General features: G+C 42.0%; 1 protein-coding gene and 1 pseudogene across 1 annotated transcript; both read left to right on the plus strand.

Annotated features, from left to right (window-relative positions):
• The first annotated feature begins 5,231 nt into the window (after positions 1 to 5,231).
• LOC149744743 (myosin-2 pseudogene) lies at positions 5,232 to 5,927 on the plus strand (annotated as a pseudogene).
• Positions 5,928 to 7,183: 1,256 nt separating this feature from the next.
• LOC111186012 (myosin-1B) lies at positions 7,184 to 14,136 on the plus strand. The gene is made up of 10 exons (XM_022596209.2): positions 7,184 to 7,313; positions 7,405 to 7,522; positions 8,173 to 8,296; positions 8,385 to 8,521; positions 10,573 to 10,828; positions 12,385 to 12,627; positions 12,741 to 12,917; positions 13,000 to 13,145; positions 13,229 to 13,319; positions 13,405 to 14,136. The coding sequence occupies exons 1-10, from the start codon at positions 7,184 to 7,186 to the stop codon at positions 13,927 to 13,929; spliced, it is 1,947 nt and encodes a 648-aa protein (XP_022451917.2). The 3' UTR covers positions 13,930 to 14,136.
• Positions 14,137 to 16,880: the final 2,744 nt, after the last annotated feature.

Below are 16,880 nucleotides of genomic sequence, written 5' to 3' on the forward strand. Positions count from 1 at the left end.
TGCAGTCTGTACACTAACGTGCGGCAGGGGTGGGCACAGGGAGCAGGAGAGAGCGGTGCTGGCAAAGGTGCTAGGCCTAGGGCCGCCAAATCCATGGGGCTTCCCTGGTGGCGCAGTGGTTGAGAGTCCGCCTGCTGATGCAGGGGACACCGGTTCGTGCCCCGGTCCGGGAAGATCCCACATGCCGCGGAGCGGCTGGGCCCGTGAGCCATGGCCACTGGGCCTGCACGTCTGGAGCCTGTGCTCCGTGAAGGGAGAGGCCACAGCAGTGAGAGGCCCGCATACCGCAAAAAAAAAAAAAAAATACTAAGTCCATGCCATTTTATGTACTCTCCATTTACAAATATTGGGTTGGCCAAAATGTTCGTTCAGGTTTTTACGTAAGATGTTAGGCAGTATTGACCTTCCTTAATTTCTCTTTTGTAGACCGTGAGAATCAGTCAATCCTGATCACGTAAGTAGATTTGATGCTTTCTTTTCATGACTGCAATAGCTACCAGCTTTGGGACCCCTACTGACTTGGTTTTTATTTGACAGCGGAGAATCCGGGGCTGGGAAGACTGTGAACACGAAGCGTGTCATCCAGTACTTTGCAACAATTGCAGTCACTGGGGAGAAGAGGAAGGAGGAAGGTTCTAGTGGCAAAATGCAGGTGAGTCTGATTGCCACGTCAGGATCCAAGCTGTCAAGTAAGAAACTCCCGAGCCCCACATGTGAGGACTGCTCTTGCCTTTGCAGGGGACTCTGGAAGATCAAATCATCAGTGCCAACCCCCTGCTCGAGGCCTTTGGCAACGCCAAGACCGTGAGGAATGACAACTCCTCTCGCTTTGTAAGTCTCTTGGACACTATTACAGACACTGCTCACTGGTCAGAATTTATGGGATGTTTGTGAATACATTCTCTGAGTCTTTTTCATTCCATTCTAATTTAATTATATTATACCATGGCTCTTTCCTTTTCCTCTGAGCATGTAATAACATGGATCCAAGTCCTGTCTAAAAAGATATATGACCCGGGCTTCCCCGGTGGTGCAGTGGTTGAGAGTCTGCCTGCCGATTCAGCGGACACGGGTTCATGCCCCGGTCCAGGAGGATCCCACATGCCGCGGAGCGGCTGGGCCCGTGAGCCATGGCCGCTGAGCCTGCACGTCCGGAGCCTGTGCTCCGCGACAGGAGAGGCCACAACAGTGAGAAGCCCGCGTACCGCAAAAAAAAAAAAAATGATGTATGACCCTATATCTGAGTTCATCTTTCACTATTTACAATTATCCACAATTTTTAAAATTTAAAGATAAAATTATTTGACCTAAAATATAGGAGATACACCTTTTTCTACCTGAAACAAATTGTCTCTGAATTGATTTAATATTAAAATGTTAGCACTTCAAGTGTTTTGAGTTTCTCAAAGATTTGATATGATTCAAAAACAAAGTAGTAATGTTAATTTTTCTTTCAAGGGTAAATTCATTAGAATCCACTTTGGCACTACAGGAAAACTGGCTTCTGCTGATATTGAAACATGTAAGTGCTTGCACATACCTTACAATAATTTGTTTCTTATGACCTATAATATTGACTAAAATTTGCATCTCATATGAATTTTTACATTTTTCCTCTTTGTTATTTACTTCCTTCCAGATCTGTTAGAGAAGTCTAGAGTTACTTTCCAGCTTAAGGCTGAAAGGAGCTATCATATTTTTTATCAGATCACATCAAACAAGAAACCAGAACTAATTGGTAAGAAACGTCATAACTCCTTTCCAAAATTACTACACCCGCACCTAGCAATGCCTGGTCCAACTCAGTATTCCACGATGGAATTTTGTCAACTGTACATATTGTCTTGATTTTGAAAACAGCTTTGTAAGTTTGGTAAAAATTTATGTGTGCTCATTATAAAAATTCAAAGGGAAAACTGAAAATAACACCTCCAAATCCTATCACTATGAAAATAATCACTATAAACACTTGGATGAATATCATTCCAGTCATTTTCTGTAGATATATCTTTACAAATAGATACATACATACAGTAACTGGAATCACAGTTACATGCTCTTCCGTAATCTCTTTTTTTATTGGGCAATAACATATCATGGCTTTTTCCATCCTAGTGCCTTAGAATTTGTCTAGAAATCTGTTATTTTAATGAAGAGGATATTTCTGCTTACCCTTTCTCTGTTCCATGTACTTAGAAATGCTTCTGATTACCACCAACCCATTTGATTTCCCATTCGTCAGTCAAGGGGAGATCAGCGTGCCCAGCATTGATGATCAGGAAGAATTGATGGCCACGGATGTAAGTAGAACACAAGAAAATTAGAATGATTATTTGGGGTCAGAGCAACGGTCCCGCCAGATAAATCCTCAGTTTCTCGCAGAAATCACAAAAGAAGGTTCAAAGATGGGCGTGGATGTGCCACCTGGAGTCAACTGAAAAGACCGGGATGTGCCCCTGCAACATCTCACTTTCTCATGATAGTCTTTTAAAGAGCTATCCTTTCTGAATTTCCCTAAACCATCTTTTTTATAATCTACTTGCATTAAATCCATACCACCTCTCAAAATAATAAGTTTACTATCCTTGTTCTCTATTTTAAGTTTACTTTTTGCATCTTCAGAGGGTATGCGCCTGTGATTCCAATGCTCTGTGCTGGCTTCCAGTTGACTAGCTCCCTAGACACCCAATCTAAGGAGTTCCTTGCTCCCATCAGTACTGGTAGTTTCCTCAGTCTGACCAACAAATCAGGAATTATCCAAATGTGAACTACTAATAGTAAACATATTAACCTGACATAAGTTTACATAATAGTAAACATATTAACCTGATCCAGGTTATGGATCATAACCTGACAGTTACAGTTTACATAATAATATTAACCTGATCCAGGTTATGGATTAAACATATTAACCTGATCCAGGTTATGGATCATAACCTGACAGTTATTCTATTGGTTGTGTTGGCAGAGTGCTATTGATATTTTGGGCTTTACTAATGATGAGAAGATCTCTATCTACAAGCTCACGGGGGCTGTGATGCATTATGGAAACTTGAAATTTAAGCAAAAGCAGCGTGAGGAGCAAGCGGAGCCAGATGGCACTGAAGGTATCAACTGAGTCATCCACCTGACTTCATGTTTGTTTGAAAATCACACTCTTTTTTAAAAAAATTTGTTTATTTAATTTATTTTTGGCTGCATTGGGTCTCCGTTGCTGTGTGCGGGCTTTCTCTAGTTGCAGTGAGCAGGGGCTTCTCATTGCAGTGGCTTCCCTTGTTGCAGAGCACAGGCTCTAGGCACGCGGGCTCAGTAGTCGTGGTTCAAGGGCTTAGTTGCTCCGCAGCATGTGGGATCTTCCCAGACCAGGGATCGAACCTGTGTCCCCTGCATTGGCAGGTGGATTCTTAACTACTGCGCCACCAGGGAAGCCTGAAAATCACATTCTTAACTTGTTACCCTTGAGCTTTCCTGGGAAGACAAATTCATTTCCAAGAATTGCATTTGAAAGTATATCTGTGTAAGATATGTGCGGCATCGGTATTAGACATATGTCCCTACAATTTCTGAAGTTCTTTAGGGAATACTACCCATAACCAAGGTCTTGAACTTAGTGAAAAAAATGGGCAAGAATACTCAAAAGGATATTCTGAAAACACTGCACAAAATGCCTGTAGCTTAAAAAAATTTTTTTTTATTTGAGGAAGCGGGTTGCTTTGGGCCATAATAACATCATTCTATCCCCTCTTCCTTTCAGTTGCTGACAAGGCAGCCTACCTCCAGAGTCTGAACTCGGCTGACCTGCTCAAAGCCCTCTGCAACCCCAGGGTCAAGGTCGGCAATGAGTACGTCACCAAAGGCCAGACTGTAGAGCAGGTAGGTACATAATTCAAATTCACAGCCAGGGATGCAAGCATTTTATGGTCCTCTATGAACCTCAAGGGATACACCTTTGTCTTTCAAGGTGTACAATGCAGTGGGCGCCCTGGCCAGATCTGTCTATGAAAAGATGTTCCTGTGGATGGTCACCCGCATCAACCAGCAGCTGGACACCAAGCAGCCCAGGCAGTACTTCATCGGGGTCTTGGACATCGCTGGCTTTGAGATCTTTGATGTGAGTTGGTAGTACGTTGCTAAGGGGTTTTTTACAGTAAAGCAATGGAAACATCAATAAGAAGAAATCTGTGAATATTATAACCTTTTATTACCAATGTCAAAAAGTTATGCTAAAATTTAAAAGACAGTGATTGGGCAGCTAATCATTTATTGTAGTGGCAATCCCACTTCTTTGAGAAACAAGCTACTTAATGAGGACTCTTTAACTTGCTACATGATCCAAAGGGAGTTGGGAATTAGGTTGTTGTAGTGAGGGGTTTAAAAATCCCACAATGCAAAGTGGAGTTAATATAAAAATAAACCTGTGCAGTGCATAATATGCTCTGAATATATGGTAGGGAAACCATTCAGAAACACTTAGGCAGATAATAAGAACTGAGAAAAGGTCAGCAATTTAGAGTCAGCATTAATAAATTCAATGCAAGGAACTCTTAATTCTCATCAATGTGATATGGGATAAAAACTCATATTTGATTATAAGACACATTTTTCCTGCTTATAGTTTTAAAGAAGTTTATCTTTTTCTAATTATAAATGCAAAACTTAGGCATGGCAGAAATTATGGAAAATGAAGGAAAAGGAGTCCATATTAATTCTACTATTTATATCTAGTTAATGTTAACATTTTGGCTTTTAAAAAATATAAGTGTGTGTTAATATACTGTACATAATATTTGGAATCTTGATTTTTTTCGCTTCACATCAAAGAGTAGGGGTGGCAATTATCGCTCCCTTGCAAAGCTGACCATGATGGCTTCCACACAACAGACCCCTCCCAGTCAGCTTCTAATGGGTTTCAAATTAGCTGTTAAATGAGTCAACAGAAAATGCAGAGGATGATGGGAATAAACATGGAACGATTAAGTAGGAACTCAGAAAAACACCTGAGTCAGTTTAAGCAAGTGCAAGAAAGGAGAATTAATAATGATGATGATTTAGGATTTTGTATAAAATGGCAGCAGAGAAAACCAGTAGATTTCACAGCCCCCCAAGGACTTTGATACCCATAATCTAAAGGCTATTCTACATTTTTAAATCAAGAAGCCCTATATCTTAAACTGCTCAATTTGCTAAGAGAAAAGTAAACGCATCCGTTTATTTAGTTCAACAGCCTGGAGCAGCTGTGCATCAACTTCACCAACGAGAAGCTGCAGCAGTTCTTCAACCACCACATGTTCGTGCTGGAGCAGGAGGAGTACAAGAAGGAGGGCATCGAGTGGGAGTTCATCGACTTCGGGATGGACCTGGCTGCCTGCATTGAGCTCATCGAGAAGGTCCGTTTCAAGTTTTGGAAACTATGTTTTGCGAGAACTAAATTATTCACTGCACCTTGTTTAATTCTATAGACAAAGAAGAATGCTTATATAGAATTGTAACTTTGTGTTGTGGTCTGCTTCCAGCCGATGGGCATCTTCTCCATCCTGGAAGAGGAGTGCATGTTCCCCAAGGCCACAGACACCTCCTTCAAGAACAAGCTGTATGACCAGCACCTGGGCAAGTCTGCCAACTTCCAGAAGCCCAAAGTGGTCAAGGGCAGGGCCGAGGCCCACTTCTCACTGATCCACTACGCGGGCACCGTGGATTACAACATTGCCGGCTGGCTGGACAAGAACAAGGACCCCCTGAACGAGACGGTGGTCGGGCTGTACCAGAAGTCTGCAATGAAGACTCTAGCTTACCTCTTCTCTGGGGCTCAAAGTGCTGAAGCAGGTAATGCTCAAAAAAATCCCAACATGTTCTCCTGATATTACAAAATGTGATGTTAGATTGAGGCTAGTGATATCATAGCCTAGGCTGAAGTGCTGCAGGGCCAAATCTATTGTGCCTCCAAGTCCTGAGTAAGTAGGCTGCATTGTGATTATACATTCACTCCAGCACTGATGGAGGCCCTACTGCAAAGAGCCAGAAAGGAACTTTCAACATCTCAACCAATGAAAAGGCTTGGCTTCTATGATTCTCTCCTGCTTTTTCCTCCATATCTGCTGGTTATTGAGTACCACTGAAAAGTGGATGCAAACTTAGTTGACACATAAGATTCATTCAGGCTCAAACAGAGAGGTCATCTGTGTTGGTAAAATGTTCCATGTGAGCACAGAAATCAACAAATAGGCAAGAAATAGCCCTGTCAATTCAAAACTATGTTTGAATGACACCTGTTCTTATTTTTTCTCCAGAGGCGGGTGGCGGTGGGACTGCCAAGAGAGGTGGTAAGAAGAAGGGCTCTTCTTTCCAGACCGTGTCTGCCCTTTTCAGAGTAAGAAAGAAACTGTTTTTGACACTCTTGTTATTTTGGGAATTAGTTTTTAAAAGCACAAAGCCTTCTCTCCACAAGTCATTTAGGAAAGGACTGACCTTAACTAATGGCTTCTGTTCATCTAGCTTTGAAGAGAAGAGCTTTAAATTACTCAGAAATTATCAGGTCATCTTTCATGCTAAGCCAAATAATAAAAAATATTTTATAGGAAATGTTATAAAACGTAATGCTCTGCTATGCATAATCTAGTTGAGTCATGCAAATAAGCAATGGCATGTGCTCAAAGAGACTAAATCATCAGTAGGACTAATGAAAATCTAACAGCTAGGCCTTAAGGAACCTAATATGGTATCCATGTTCATAATCTAGTCAATTCTCAATTTAACTGGTAGGATTGTTCCCCTTATAGATAATCTTTATGCCCTAGAAGTTGACAGAGTTGGAAAGGGGAAGCTATATTTATGAGAATAAGTCCAAATGTAGTGTAGGCTTGTATTTCCTTCCTGGAGAACCACAGAGTTTAGTAGAAGAGTGACCATTCAGGATGGGGGGGCAATGGCTTTGTAAATGTATGTGGGTGGCCAGGGACAAGGGTAGGAAGGAGGACGGTGCTTGCATACACTGAGAAGAATCACTTGACAGCCTGCTTTATATGTGTAACTCCTGCCAACTCAAGTGGAGAAAGAGGTGTGGAGGAGGAAACTGCATCTCAGGAAAAGTTTACCAAGGTGGTACCTTAAGTTAAAATGGTCCAGAAGGATCATTCAACTCAGCCATGGACATTGATTTTATAGACATCACCACATGCTCATAACCATGTCTAAATCTCAGATAACAGGATTTTCCCTGATTTCACAGGAGAATCTGAACAAGTTGATGACCAACCTCAGGAGTACCCATCCTCACTTTGTGCGGTGCATCATCCCCAATGAAACAAAAACGCCTGGTAAGAAGTTCTGGAGTGGAAGCACAAAGCACGACTGCCATACCTCCTTTTAACAAAACTCTGTAGTGAAATAAATATGGGTTTTTTTTAGGGGCCATGGAGCATGAGCTTGTCCTGCACCAGCTGAGGTGTAACGGTGTGCTGGAGGGCATCCGCATCTGTAGGAAGGGCTTCCCAAGCAGGATCCTGTATGCAGACTTCAAACAGAGGTCAGACTCTCCTAATTATGGTGCTTCCTGGAGTTTAGTGTAAATATATTTAGTGCAAGCAAAACAATTTAGTGAAAAATATGCCTTTGTTATTTTTAATTTGCTACAAAAAGAGTAAAAAATTATAAGCCTCAAAACACCTTTAAAACACAGATATACCACATCCTAAGCACTCTAGAGACTTTTCACTGGATTTACCATGCTCCTGGCTTAGCTCATAGATGTCTACATTAACGTCAATAATTGTGAGAACAACCATTTTTGAGTGCTTTATATGTTTGGATTATTTCATTTAATCCTTCCAAAACCTCAGTAGAGGGAAGCACTACCAACAGCAAATGCATCCAGCAAGGATACTATGTTACATTGTGTTGCTCATCTACACACTAACGGGAACAAAACTGCAGAATACTTTCCTGAGAACAGGGTCTGATGAGGCAGAAAGGAAAGTTGCAACTGTGCAGGAAGGTAAAATGGAATACAAATAGACAGTAGATACTAGATTGACCATCTATGTATACAATGTCCTTCCTGTGAAGAAAGAATAATTGTTTTAAAGCTCTGGTTTTTTTTAATGGATCATTTAATACTTAGCTACTACTAGTCTCATCAATAAACCAAGTTTTAAAAAACTATATTTACTTTACCAGATACAAGGTATTAAATGCAAGTGCAATCCCTGAAGGACAATTCATTGACAGCAAGAAGGCTTCTGAGAAGCTCCTTGGGTCCATCGACATTGACCACACCCAGTATAAATTTGGTCACACCAAGGTAATAGTCTCTAAGGCCCACCAGACACTATGCCTGTCCCTTTGGAGTTTATGTAAAGTTTCTGATCTGCAACTCTGCCCACGCACAGGTCTTTTTCAAAGCTGGCCTTCTGGGGCTGCTAGAGGAGATGCGAGATGACAAGCTGGCCCAGCTGATTACTCGAACCCAGGCCAGGAGCAGAGGGTTCTTGGCAAGAGTGGAGTACCAGAGGATGGTGGAGAGGAGGTATACAAACATACTGCTTGTCTACTCACATCCTTCAGAAGCGTATTTGAGGTGGCTTACAGTTAAGGCTCAGGTATGATAAGGCCACCAGAGTAAGAAGGGATGAATAAGAGTCTGATGCTGAAGTGGAGATATACATGTACCCGAAAAGTTAGGGTAGGAATCATCACCACAGAATACATCGAATGCTCGGGTAAAAAATAAAAAAGAGGGCTTCCCTGGTGGCGCAGTGGCTGGGAGTCCGCCTGCCGATGCAGGGGACACGGGTTCGTGCCCCGGTCCGGGAAGATCCCACATGCCGCGGAGCGGCTGGGCCCATGAGCCATGGCCGCTGAGCCTGCGCGTCCGGAGCCTGTGCTCCGCAACGGGAGAGGCCACAGCGGTGAGAGGCCCGCGTACCGCAAAAAAAAAATAATAATAAAAATAAAAAAGAGAGGGAAGCATAATAAAAAAGAGAGATATGTAGGTCTTATCTAACAAGAGAAAACATACCATTGAGTAAGCAGAGACAAAGTGTTGCCCTAGCATTTGGTTCTAATGTGAACTTACTGGGTAGATCATTAAATAAGATACACTGAACTGCATAGCAGACAGCATTTTCAACAGTGGTTTTACTCAACATGCAGAAACAACTTCTCCATCTGATCGTTTCTATTACTGAATTATTATGATTTAAATTATTAAGGGCAAAATTGGTGAAAAATATTTTTTCAGTAAGTTAATACAATTTCACCGAGGTACCTGGCTTTTTAGTGATCTAATTTGATGCAGGGACAGAGTTCTAAGACTACGAGTCAGGTGTCTCAAACTGCAGGACGCATATGAACGGGATCCACAGGGAGAAATGCATTTTATATTGCCACCTGTATATCCATGCATACATGTATGTGTGGGTAAATATATAAATAATTTACATGGAACAGATTTTTCTATCACCTGTAGTTCTGCTAATATCTTTTACTGTATTCTATTTCATTAAAAATAATAAGTTTGGTCATGAACCTATATATATATTTATATATAGAGATATATGTAGATACATATAGATATATATTGGGGCAATTAATTGCCCATATATGAAGGTAATTAATTTTTAAAAATAATTTAGATTAAAACAAGTGTGATGAGATTAGAGTAGAATGCAAAAATCATACAACATTAAAATATAAAACCAGAGATTTTTCAAAGAAATTCTGAGTTTTTAATGAGTCCCTTTATCCCATGCCCCACATCCCTGAGGGGTCTGGTTCCCCCTTCACTGCTCTCAGTGGCATTCACGTAGGAAAGTTTGCAAAGCACTAAAGCAGAGCAGTACTTCTCAGAGGGTGGTCCTTGGACCTACACCTTCAGCATCTCTTGCAAACTTGTTAAAAATGCAAATTTTAGACCCCACCTCATATCTGCAGAATCTGAATCTCTGGGGAAGGGTCCAGGAACCAGTATTTGATGAGATGAGATCATCAAGACACTAGATGAGGGACTTCCCTGGTGGCGCAGTGGTTAAGAATCCGCCTGCCAATGCAGGGGACACAGGTTCGATCCCTGGTCTGGGAAGATCCCACATGCTGCGGAGCAACTAAGCCCGCGCACCACAACTACTAAGCCTGCGCTCTAGAGCCTGCGATCCACAACTACTGAGCCTGCGTGCCACAACTACTGAAGCCCGTGCGCCTGGAGCCTGTGCTCCACAACAAGAGAAGCCACCACAATGAGAAGCCTGCGCACCGCAACGAAGAGTAGCCCCTGCTTGTCACAACTAGAGAAAGCCCACACGCAGAAACGAAGACCCAACACAGCCAAACAAATAAAATAAATTAAAAAAAAAAGAGGTTAATGACTCTTATGCACACCAAAGTTTGTGAAGCACCAACGTAGAGAAAGGAATGATTAATGAGTCCTTGACCACCATCCCCAAATATAATTTCTTTCATCTGTGCTTTTGAAAGTAGGTGAGGAACATGGTGGAATGCAGAACCTCCAACTCTCACTGCCAAGATTTCATCTCATTTCATCATCCACACAATATCTAATTTGCATCAATTAAATTTCAGGGAGTCTCTCTTCTGCATCCAGTACAACATCCGAGCCTTCATGAACGTCAAGCACTGGCCCTGGATGAAACTCTTCTTCAAGATCAAGCCCCTGCTGAAGAGTGCGGAGACGGAGAAGGAGATGGCCAACATGAAGGAAGAGTTCGAGAGAATTAAAGAAGAACTCGCCAAGTCAGAGGCAAAAAGGAAGGAACTGGAAGAAAAGATGGTGTCCCTGTTGAAAGAAAAAAATGACTTGCAGCTCCAAGTTCAGGCCGTAAGTAGTGGTATCACCCTGTGCACTGCTAATCAGGACGCAAGCGCTGCGACTCTAGCCACAACTAGAGGCAGGGAGTTGGGGAGTCAGCGTGAGAGGCACTCACTGGAGGGAGAAGGTTAACGCACTCTGATGGTACTAGTGAAGTCCTTATTCCTTCATCACCCGGTAAGTGCCCCCAAACCGGAACCAGGGCAATGAGCTAGAACCGACCATTTTCTTCCATTCTGTACAATTTCATCAAACTACAGGGTTTACAACTTCTTTTCCCTATGAAGACAGTCCTTGAAAGTGATTTTAACATGAAGCTAGCCCAAATAAAATATTAAGGAGAGGATAGCATGGAGAGAGTGATTTGTTTTCTCTGAAACTTCCCTGAACTTCTAGATGTCTACATGTCTATGGGTCTTAAATCACAGCTGTATAGCTGACAAATGACAGTATTCTACATCAATTTTTATTGAATTATTGTTTTTGATCTCCAAAACTGAGATTTGCTCTTTCCAACCCATCTCCACAGTCAGTGCCGTAGCACATCACACCCGGGTTGCTGCATCAGTACCTAACTTGCCCTGCCTACCCCCAGCTCTCTCCCTCAACCAGCCTGCGGCTACTCCCAAACCAAGTATTTTAGAATTGCTTCCCTCAGCTCCGGAATGGAATTGATGAGACTGTCTTTCATTTGGAGTCTGGTATAATTTACTCATCACAAAATCGTATGTTTTTCCTGCTGATTAAGATTGGTCTCTTCTGTCAAGTTTGGGCAGTGTAATAATTCCTTCTTTTAGATTACAGAAGGGAAAAGAGCTGTTTTTCTGTCCCCACCCCTTTCAAATCTATCCTGAATTCTCTTCTCTTGTCCCTAGATAATCACTTAGACTCTGTCCTACACCACTATACTCACTACCTGGCTATATGCAGCACATTTTATTCTTTTCTGTATTCAGAGACTGATATGGAGGCTCACTGATGAATGTATCTATCAATTTCTCTCTCATTTCCTGTCCACCCCCAACCCTCTTAAGTAGAAACATAGGTTGCTAGGAATTTCTTGATCACTGTATGCCTCAAATAGAATTTACATCACCTTAACCAGGATCATCCGCCAAGACTACAAAGGGAAATAATTCAGCGGCGGCTCCATCCAGAATTTCTCCCACTGGAACCCTTTCTCTCCTCCTGATCCTTCTCCCAATATATTCATTTCTACAAGACCAAATCCTACCCATTCTCAAAGCCCAACTCAAATGCCACTTCATTCATGAAACCATATCTGATACAACTTCTCTGATCTCTTATGTCACTAATTGGTTTCTGAATTAATGGTAGCTTGTTGGGGTTAAGTTTTCTAATCTACTGTAGAATATACTCTTCTAAAGGAACAGGACAATATCTGATACATTTTGTTTTTCTCACAATGTGAAGCGTCCTGCATCACACACAGCAGGTGGTTCATAAAAGTTTAAGCCAAAGAACCAATAGTGGTGATTTACACTGTTATCATTGTGAAGTACTTCATTCTTACTTCCCAGTTTTGATTTTGTTGCCAATTCAAGGAAGCTGAAGGCTTGGCTGATGCAGAGGAAAGGTGTGACCAGCTGATCAAAACCAAAATCCAGCTGGAGGCCAAGATCAAGGAGGTGACTGAGAGAGCTGAGGATGAGGAAGAGATCAATGCTGAGCTGACGGCCAAGAAGAGGAAACTGGAGGACGAATGTTCGGAACTGAAGAAAGACATCGATGACCTTGAGCTCACACTGGCCAAGGTTGAGAAGGAGAAACATGCCACAGAAAATAAGGTAGGAAACGTATACAAGGGAAGTTTACTTTTTTATTATTATTAGGGAATACAAGCATAAAACTGAAGCCACCGAAATGTAACATGTAATGCAAAGTGTTTTTACTTCCTAAGGTGAAAAACCTCACAGAAGAGATGGCAGGTCTGGATGAAAACATCGCAAAGCTGACCAAGGAGAAGAAGGCCCTCCAGGAGGCCCACCAGCAGACCCTGGATGACCTGCAGGCAGAAGAGGACAAAGTGAACACTCTGACCAAAGCTAAAACCAAGCTAGAGCAGCAAGTGGATGACGTAAGTCTAGGATTATCAAGGAACTTATTTTCTTTGAAAGGAAGCTAAGCAATCCTTTTGACTCAACATTATTTGTATTTAGCTTGAAGGGTCTTTGGAGCAAGAAAAGAAACTTCGCATGGACCTAGAAAGGGCTAAGAGGAAACTTGAAGGTGACCTCAAGTTGGCCCAAGAGTCCATAATGGACATTGAAAATGAAAAACAACAACTTGATGAAAAGCTCAAAAAGTAAGTATGAAAGAATTGCTTATGAACTTGCTTCCAATGTTGCATATGAACTCAACTATTATCCTTTGCTACTTTGCAAAAAGGAAAGAGTTTGAAATCAGCAATTTGCAAAGCAAGATTGAAGATGAACAAGCACTTGGCATTCAACTGCAGAAGAAGATCAAAGAGCTGCAAGTAAGTTCATATTTCCATCAGTCTGGCTCAAAGAGGCACAGTTATGACATAAAAAGGCTAAAATTGAGCTTTTCCCCGCTGGCAGGCCCGCATCGAGGAGCTGGAGGAGGAGATCGAGGCAGAGCGGGCCTCCCGCGCCAAAGCAGAGAAGCAGCGCTCGGACCTCTCCCGGGAGCTGGAGGAGATCAGTGAGCGGCTGGAAGAGGCTGGCGGGGCCACTTCGGTCCAGATTGAGATGAACAAGAAGCGGGAGGCCGAGTTCCAGAAAATGCGCAGGGACCTGGAGGAGGCCACCCTGCAGCACGAGGCCACGGCGGCCACGCTGAGGAAGAAGCACGCGGACAGTGTGGCCGAGCTGGGGGAGCAGATTGACAACCTGCAGAGGGTCAAGCAGAAGCTGGAGAAGGAGAAGAGTGAGATGAAGATGGAGATTGATGACCTTGCTAGCAATGTAGAAACGATCTCTAAAGCCAAGGTACTGCAGTCTGAGAAATTGTTATTAACAACAATGACCCTTTATGTGCATGTCACAGTTTGCACAGGGCCCTTTACACACAACATGTCATTTGTTCTTTGTAGTAATCCAGGAGGTAAGCAAGAAAGATGTTAGTATCTGTATTATTTCCACTTAATCATATGAAGAAACTAATATTCAAAGAAGTTAATAAGCACATCGGCCCCATGACACTACTAACAAATGACAGCACCAGCAGTGAGCATCGGTTGTGAGTGTTCTCTTGTTCTCCAACTGGAGAACACAGGTCTCCAAAATTCTCAATTATCTAATAAGCAAAGTTTCATGGTACATAAAAACAATCAAGTATTTATAAACATGCTTTTAGAAAACGTGCCATTCAATTCTCACAAAATCTTAAATTTAGTATATGATCTTTAAATTTTTTATTATAGGCATACCTCAGAGATACTGCGGGTTTGGTTTCAGACCACCACAATAAAGCAACTATCAAAATAAAGCAAGTCACACAAATGTCTTGGTTTCCCAGTGCATATAAAAGTTATGTTTATACTATTCTGTAGCCTATTAAGTGTGCAGTAGCATTATGTCTAAAAAATATATACATCCCTTAATTTAAAAATACTTTATTGCCAGAAAAGTGCTAACCATCATCTGAGCCTTCAACGAGTCATAGTAGTAACATCAAAGATCACTGATCACAGATCACTGTAACAAATACAATAATGAAAAAGTCTGAATATTGTGAGAATTACCAAAATGTGATGCAGAGACACGAAGTGGGCAAATGCTATTGGGAAAATGGCGCTGACAGACTTATTGGACACAGGGTTGCCACAAACCTTCAATTTGTAAACAAACAAACAAAAAACAAAAAAAAACATACTATCTGTGAAGAGCAGCAAAATGAGGTATGCCTGGAGTACTGAACAAAGCTTCACAATTAGCTTTTTAAAAACCCCAATGTATAGTTTCAACTTAGGACAGCAATCATAAAATATATAGAAAAAATTCTAATATATCGTATTACATATAAGAAAATTTATTTTATATGTCAAAATAAATATTTTTCTGTTTTAGAAGAAATTGCAGCCATAGCAAAATATTATTAAAATGTCTTCATTTGCTTCTTCTACTTTTTCTCTCGCAGGGAAATCTAGAGAAGATGTGCCGCACCCTGGAAGACCAAGTGAGCGAGCTGAAATCGAAGGAGGAAGAGCAACAGCGGCTGATCAATGACCTGACAACTCAGAGGGGACGCCTGCAGACAGAATCTGGTAACTCTCTCCTCCATGAGGCCAAAAAGTGGAGATGATGTGGTCAAAAACAACTGATATCGTGATGTGAGAGCCTAATAAAAGCAACTGAGAATATGTGTGATTCACCAAACAGCTCAGGCTCTCATCCTACATGCAAGGTCACTTGGGGACAATGCTGGAGATGAAGACTTCCATAGGACTGGGTCAAGCTCTGCTCCACAAAGGCCTTGAGGATTTGGTCACATGGAGGGGATGCTTGGTATCAGGAGTCACTCCAGCACGGGTCCAGGGCTTCTGTTTTAGACTAAGCTTCTTTTTATCTAGATCAGAGTAAACCAAATTCCTGAATAGGGCAATGGATAACCCAGTCCCTCAAATGTCTTATGAAACAGGGACAATGTAGAATTAGACATTTTAGCTACCGTCTTTGACAGTTATCAACAGGTTTTGCACGATATTATATAACCCTGAAAGAATCAGTTATGGAGAGAACAAAGAGAATTTAAGCTGTATTTATTCATTCAGGTTAATATGTAAGTTTCACCATAAAAATGAGAAATTTGACGTTAGCATGAAGGTGTCAACAGAGAATTGAATCATCTGAGTACTCAACTGGAAGGCGGTGTTGAGAGTTTAAACTTATTTCTAATATGGGCTTGCAAAACTTTTTCTTTGCTTTAAAAAGTGGTGCCATTTCTTTTGCTTATCAGGTGAACTTTCACGTCAGCTAGATGAAAAAGAATCTTTGGTGTCTCAGTTATCAAGGGGCAAGCAAGCATTTACTCAACAGACTGAGGAATTAAAGAGGCAACTTGAAGAGGAGATAAAGGTAACTATCGTTGTAAGACTCATTTTTTTCCCCTAACCTGACCCTAACTGGAGTCCATTACACCAACTTTAAAAAGGTTTTGAAACTTAATAATTAAACAATTAAATATACAGTAAAAAGAAGGTGTAACTACCTCCACAGGCCAAGAGCGCCCTGGCCCACGCCCTGCAGTCCTCCCGCCACGACTGTGACCTGCTGCGGGAACAGTATGAGGAGGAGCAGGAAGCCAAGGCCGAGATGCAGAGGGCGCTGTCCAAGGCCAACAGCGAGGTGGCCCAGTGGAGGACCAAATACGAGACGGACGCCATCCAGCGCACGGAGGAGCTGGAGGAGGCCAAGTGTGTGCACAGATAGGAGAGAATGTGCAGAGAACACTGGGTGTTTAATCAGAGAGACACAACCTTTGAAGATTCAGTGAATTAGCTCACAAACGTTCATGAATTAGCTCCTACTTGCCAGGCACTATCAGGCCCTGAGAATAAGACATGAATAAAGCAAACACCATCACTACCCTCCTAGCCTCAACTCTAGGCTAGGAAACAAAGGAAACAAAGAATAACAAGTAATTATACAGATAAGCAGCCTTATTGCTGGTTGTCAAGCACACCAAGCTCATTGCTGCTTCAGGTATTTGCAGTTGTTGGCCCCTCTGTGTCTGGAATACTCTCCCCCCAGATCTCCCTCTGGCTCACTCTGACTTCTTTTAGATCTTGACTCAAATGTTACCTCCTCGGAGAGGACTTCCCTGAGTATCCAGAAGAGTTGGCCACGCCATACTCCATTTTATTTTCCTTCACTGCACTTATACCTGCAATGTGTTGTTATGCATTTTCTCGCTTGCTTATTGTCTCTCACCTGTTTGGAAGCTTCACGAGGCAGGGACCTTTTCTGTCCTGTTCTCTGCTGTGTACTCAGCATCTGGTTCATAAAAGAAGCCCTCAGTATTTGTTGAGTGAATGAATGGATATTTTTAATATGAAGTTCCCCATACTTTTCAG

The sequence above is a fragment of the Delphinapterus leucas genome, chromosome 19 (assembly GCF_059928025.1).
Source record: "Delphinapterus leucas isolate spDelLeu-1000000601 "Yukka" chromosome 19, BTC_Dleu_Yukka2, whole genome shotgun sequence".
In the NCBI taxonomy this organism is placed as follows: Eukaryota; Metazoa; Chordata; class Mammalia; order Artiodactyla; family Monodontidae; genus Delphinapterus; species Delphinapterus leucas.

Bases quoted from the DNA above. Each gene is read 5' to 3' on its own strand.
- LOC111186012 (XM_022596209.2), top strand. From the start codon at position 7,184: ATGTCTAAATCTCAGATAACAGGATTTTCCCTGATTTCACAGGAGAAT. The intron at 8,297-8,384 runs GTAATAGTCTCT...GCCCACGCACAG, and splicing joins ATAAATTTGGTCACACCAAG to GTCTTTTTCAAAGCTGGCCT. The intron at 10,829-12,384 runs GTAAGTAGTGGT...TGCCAATTCAAG, and splicing joins TGCAGCTCCAAGTTCAGGCC to GAAGCTGAAGGCTTGGCTGA.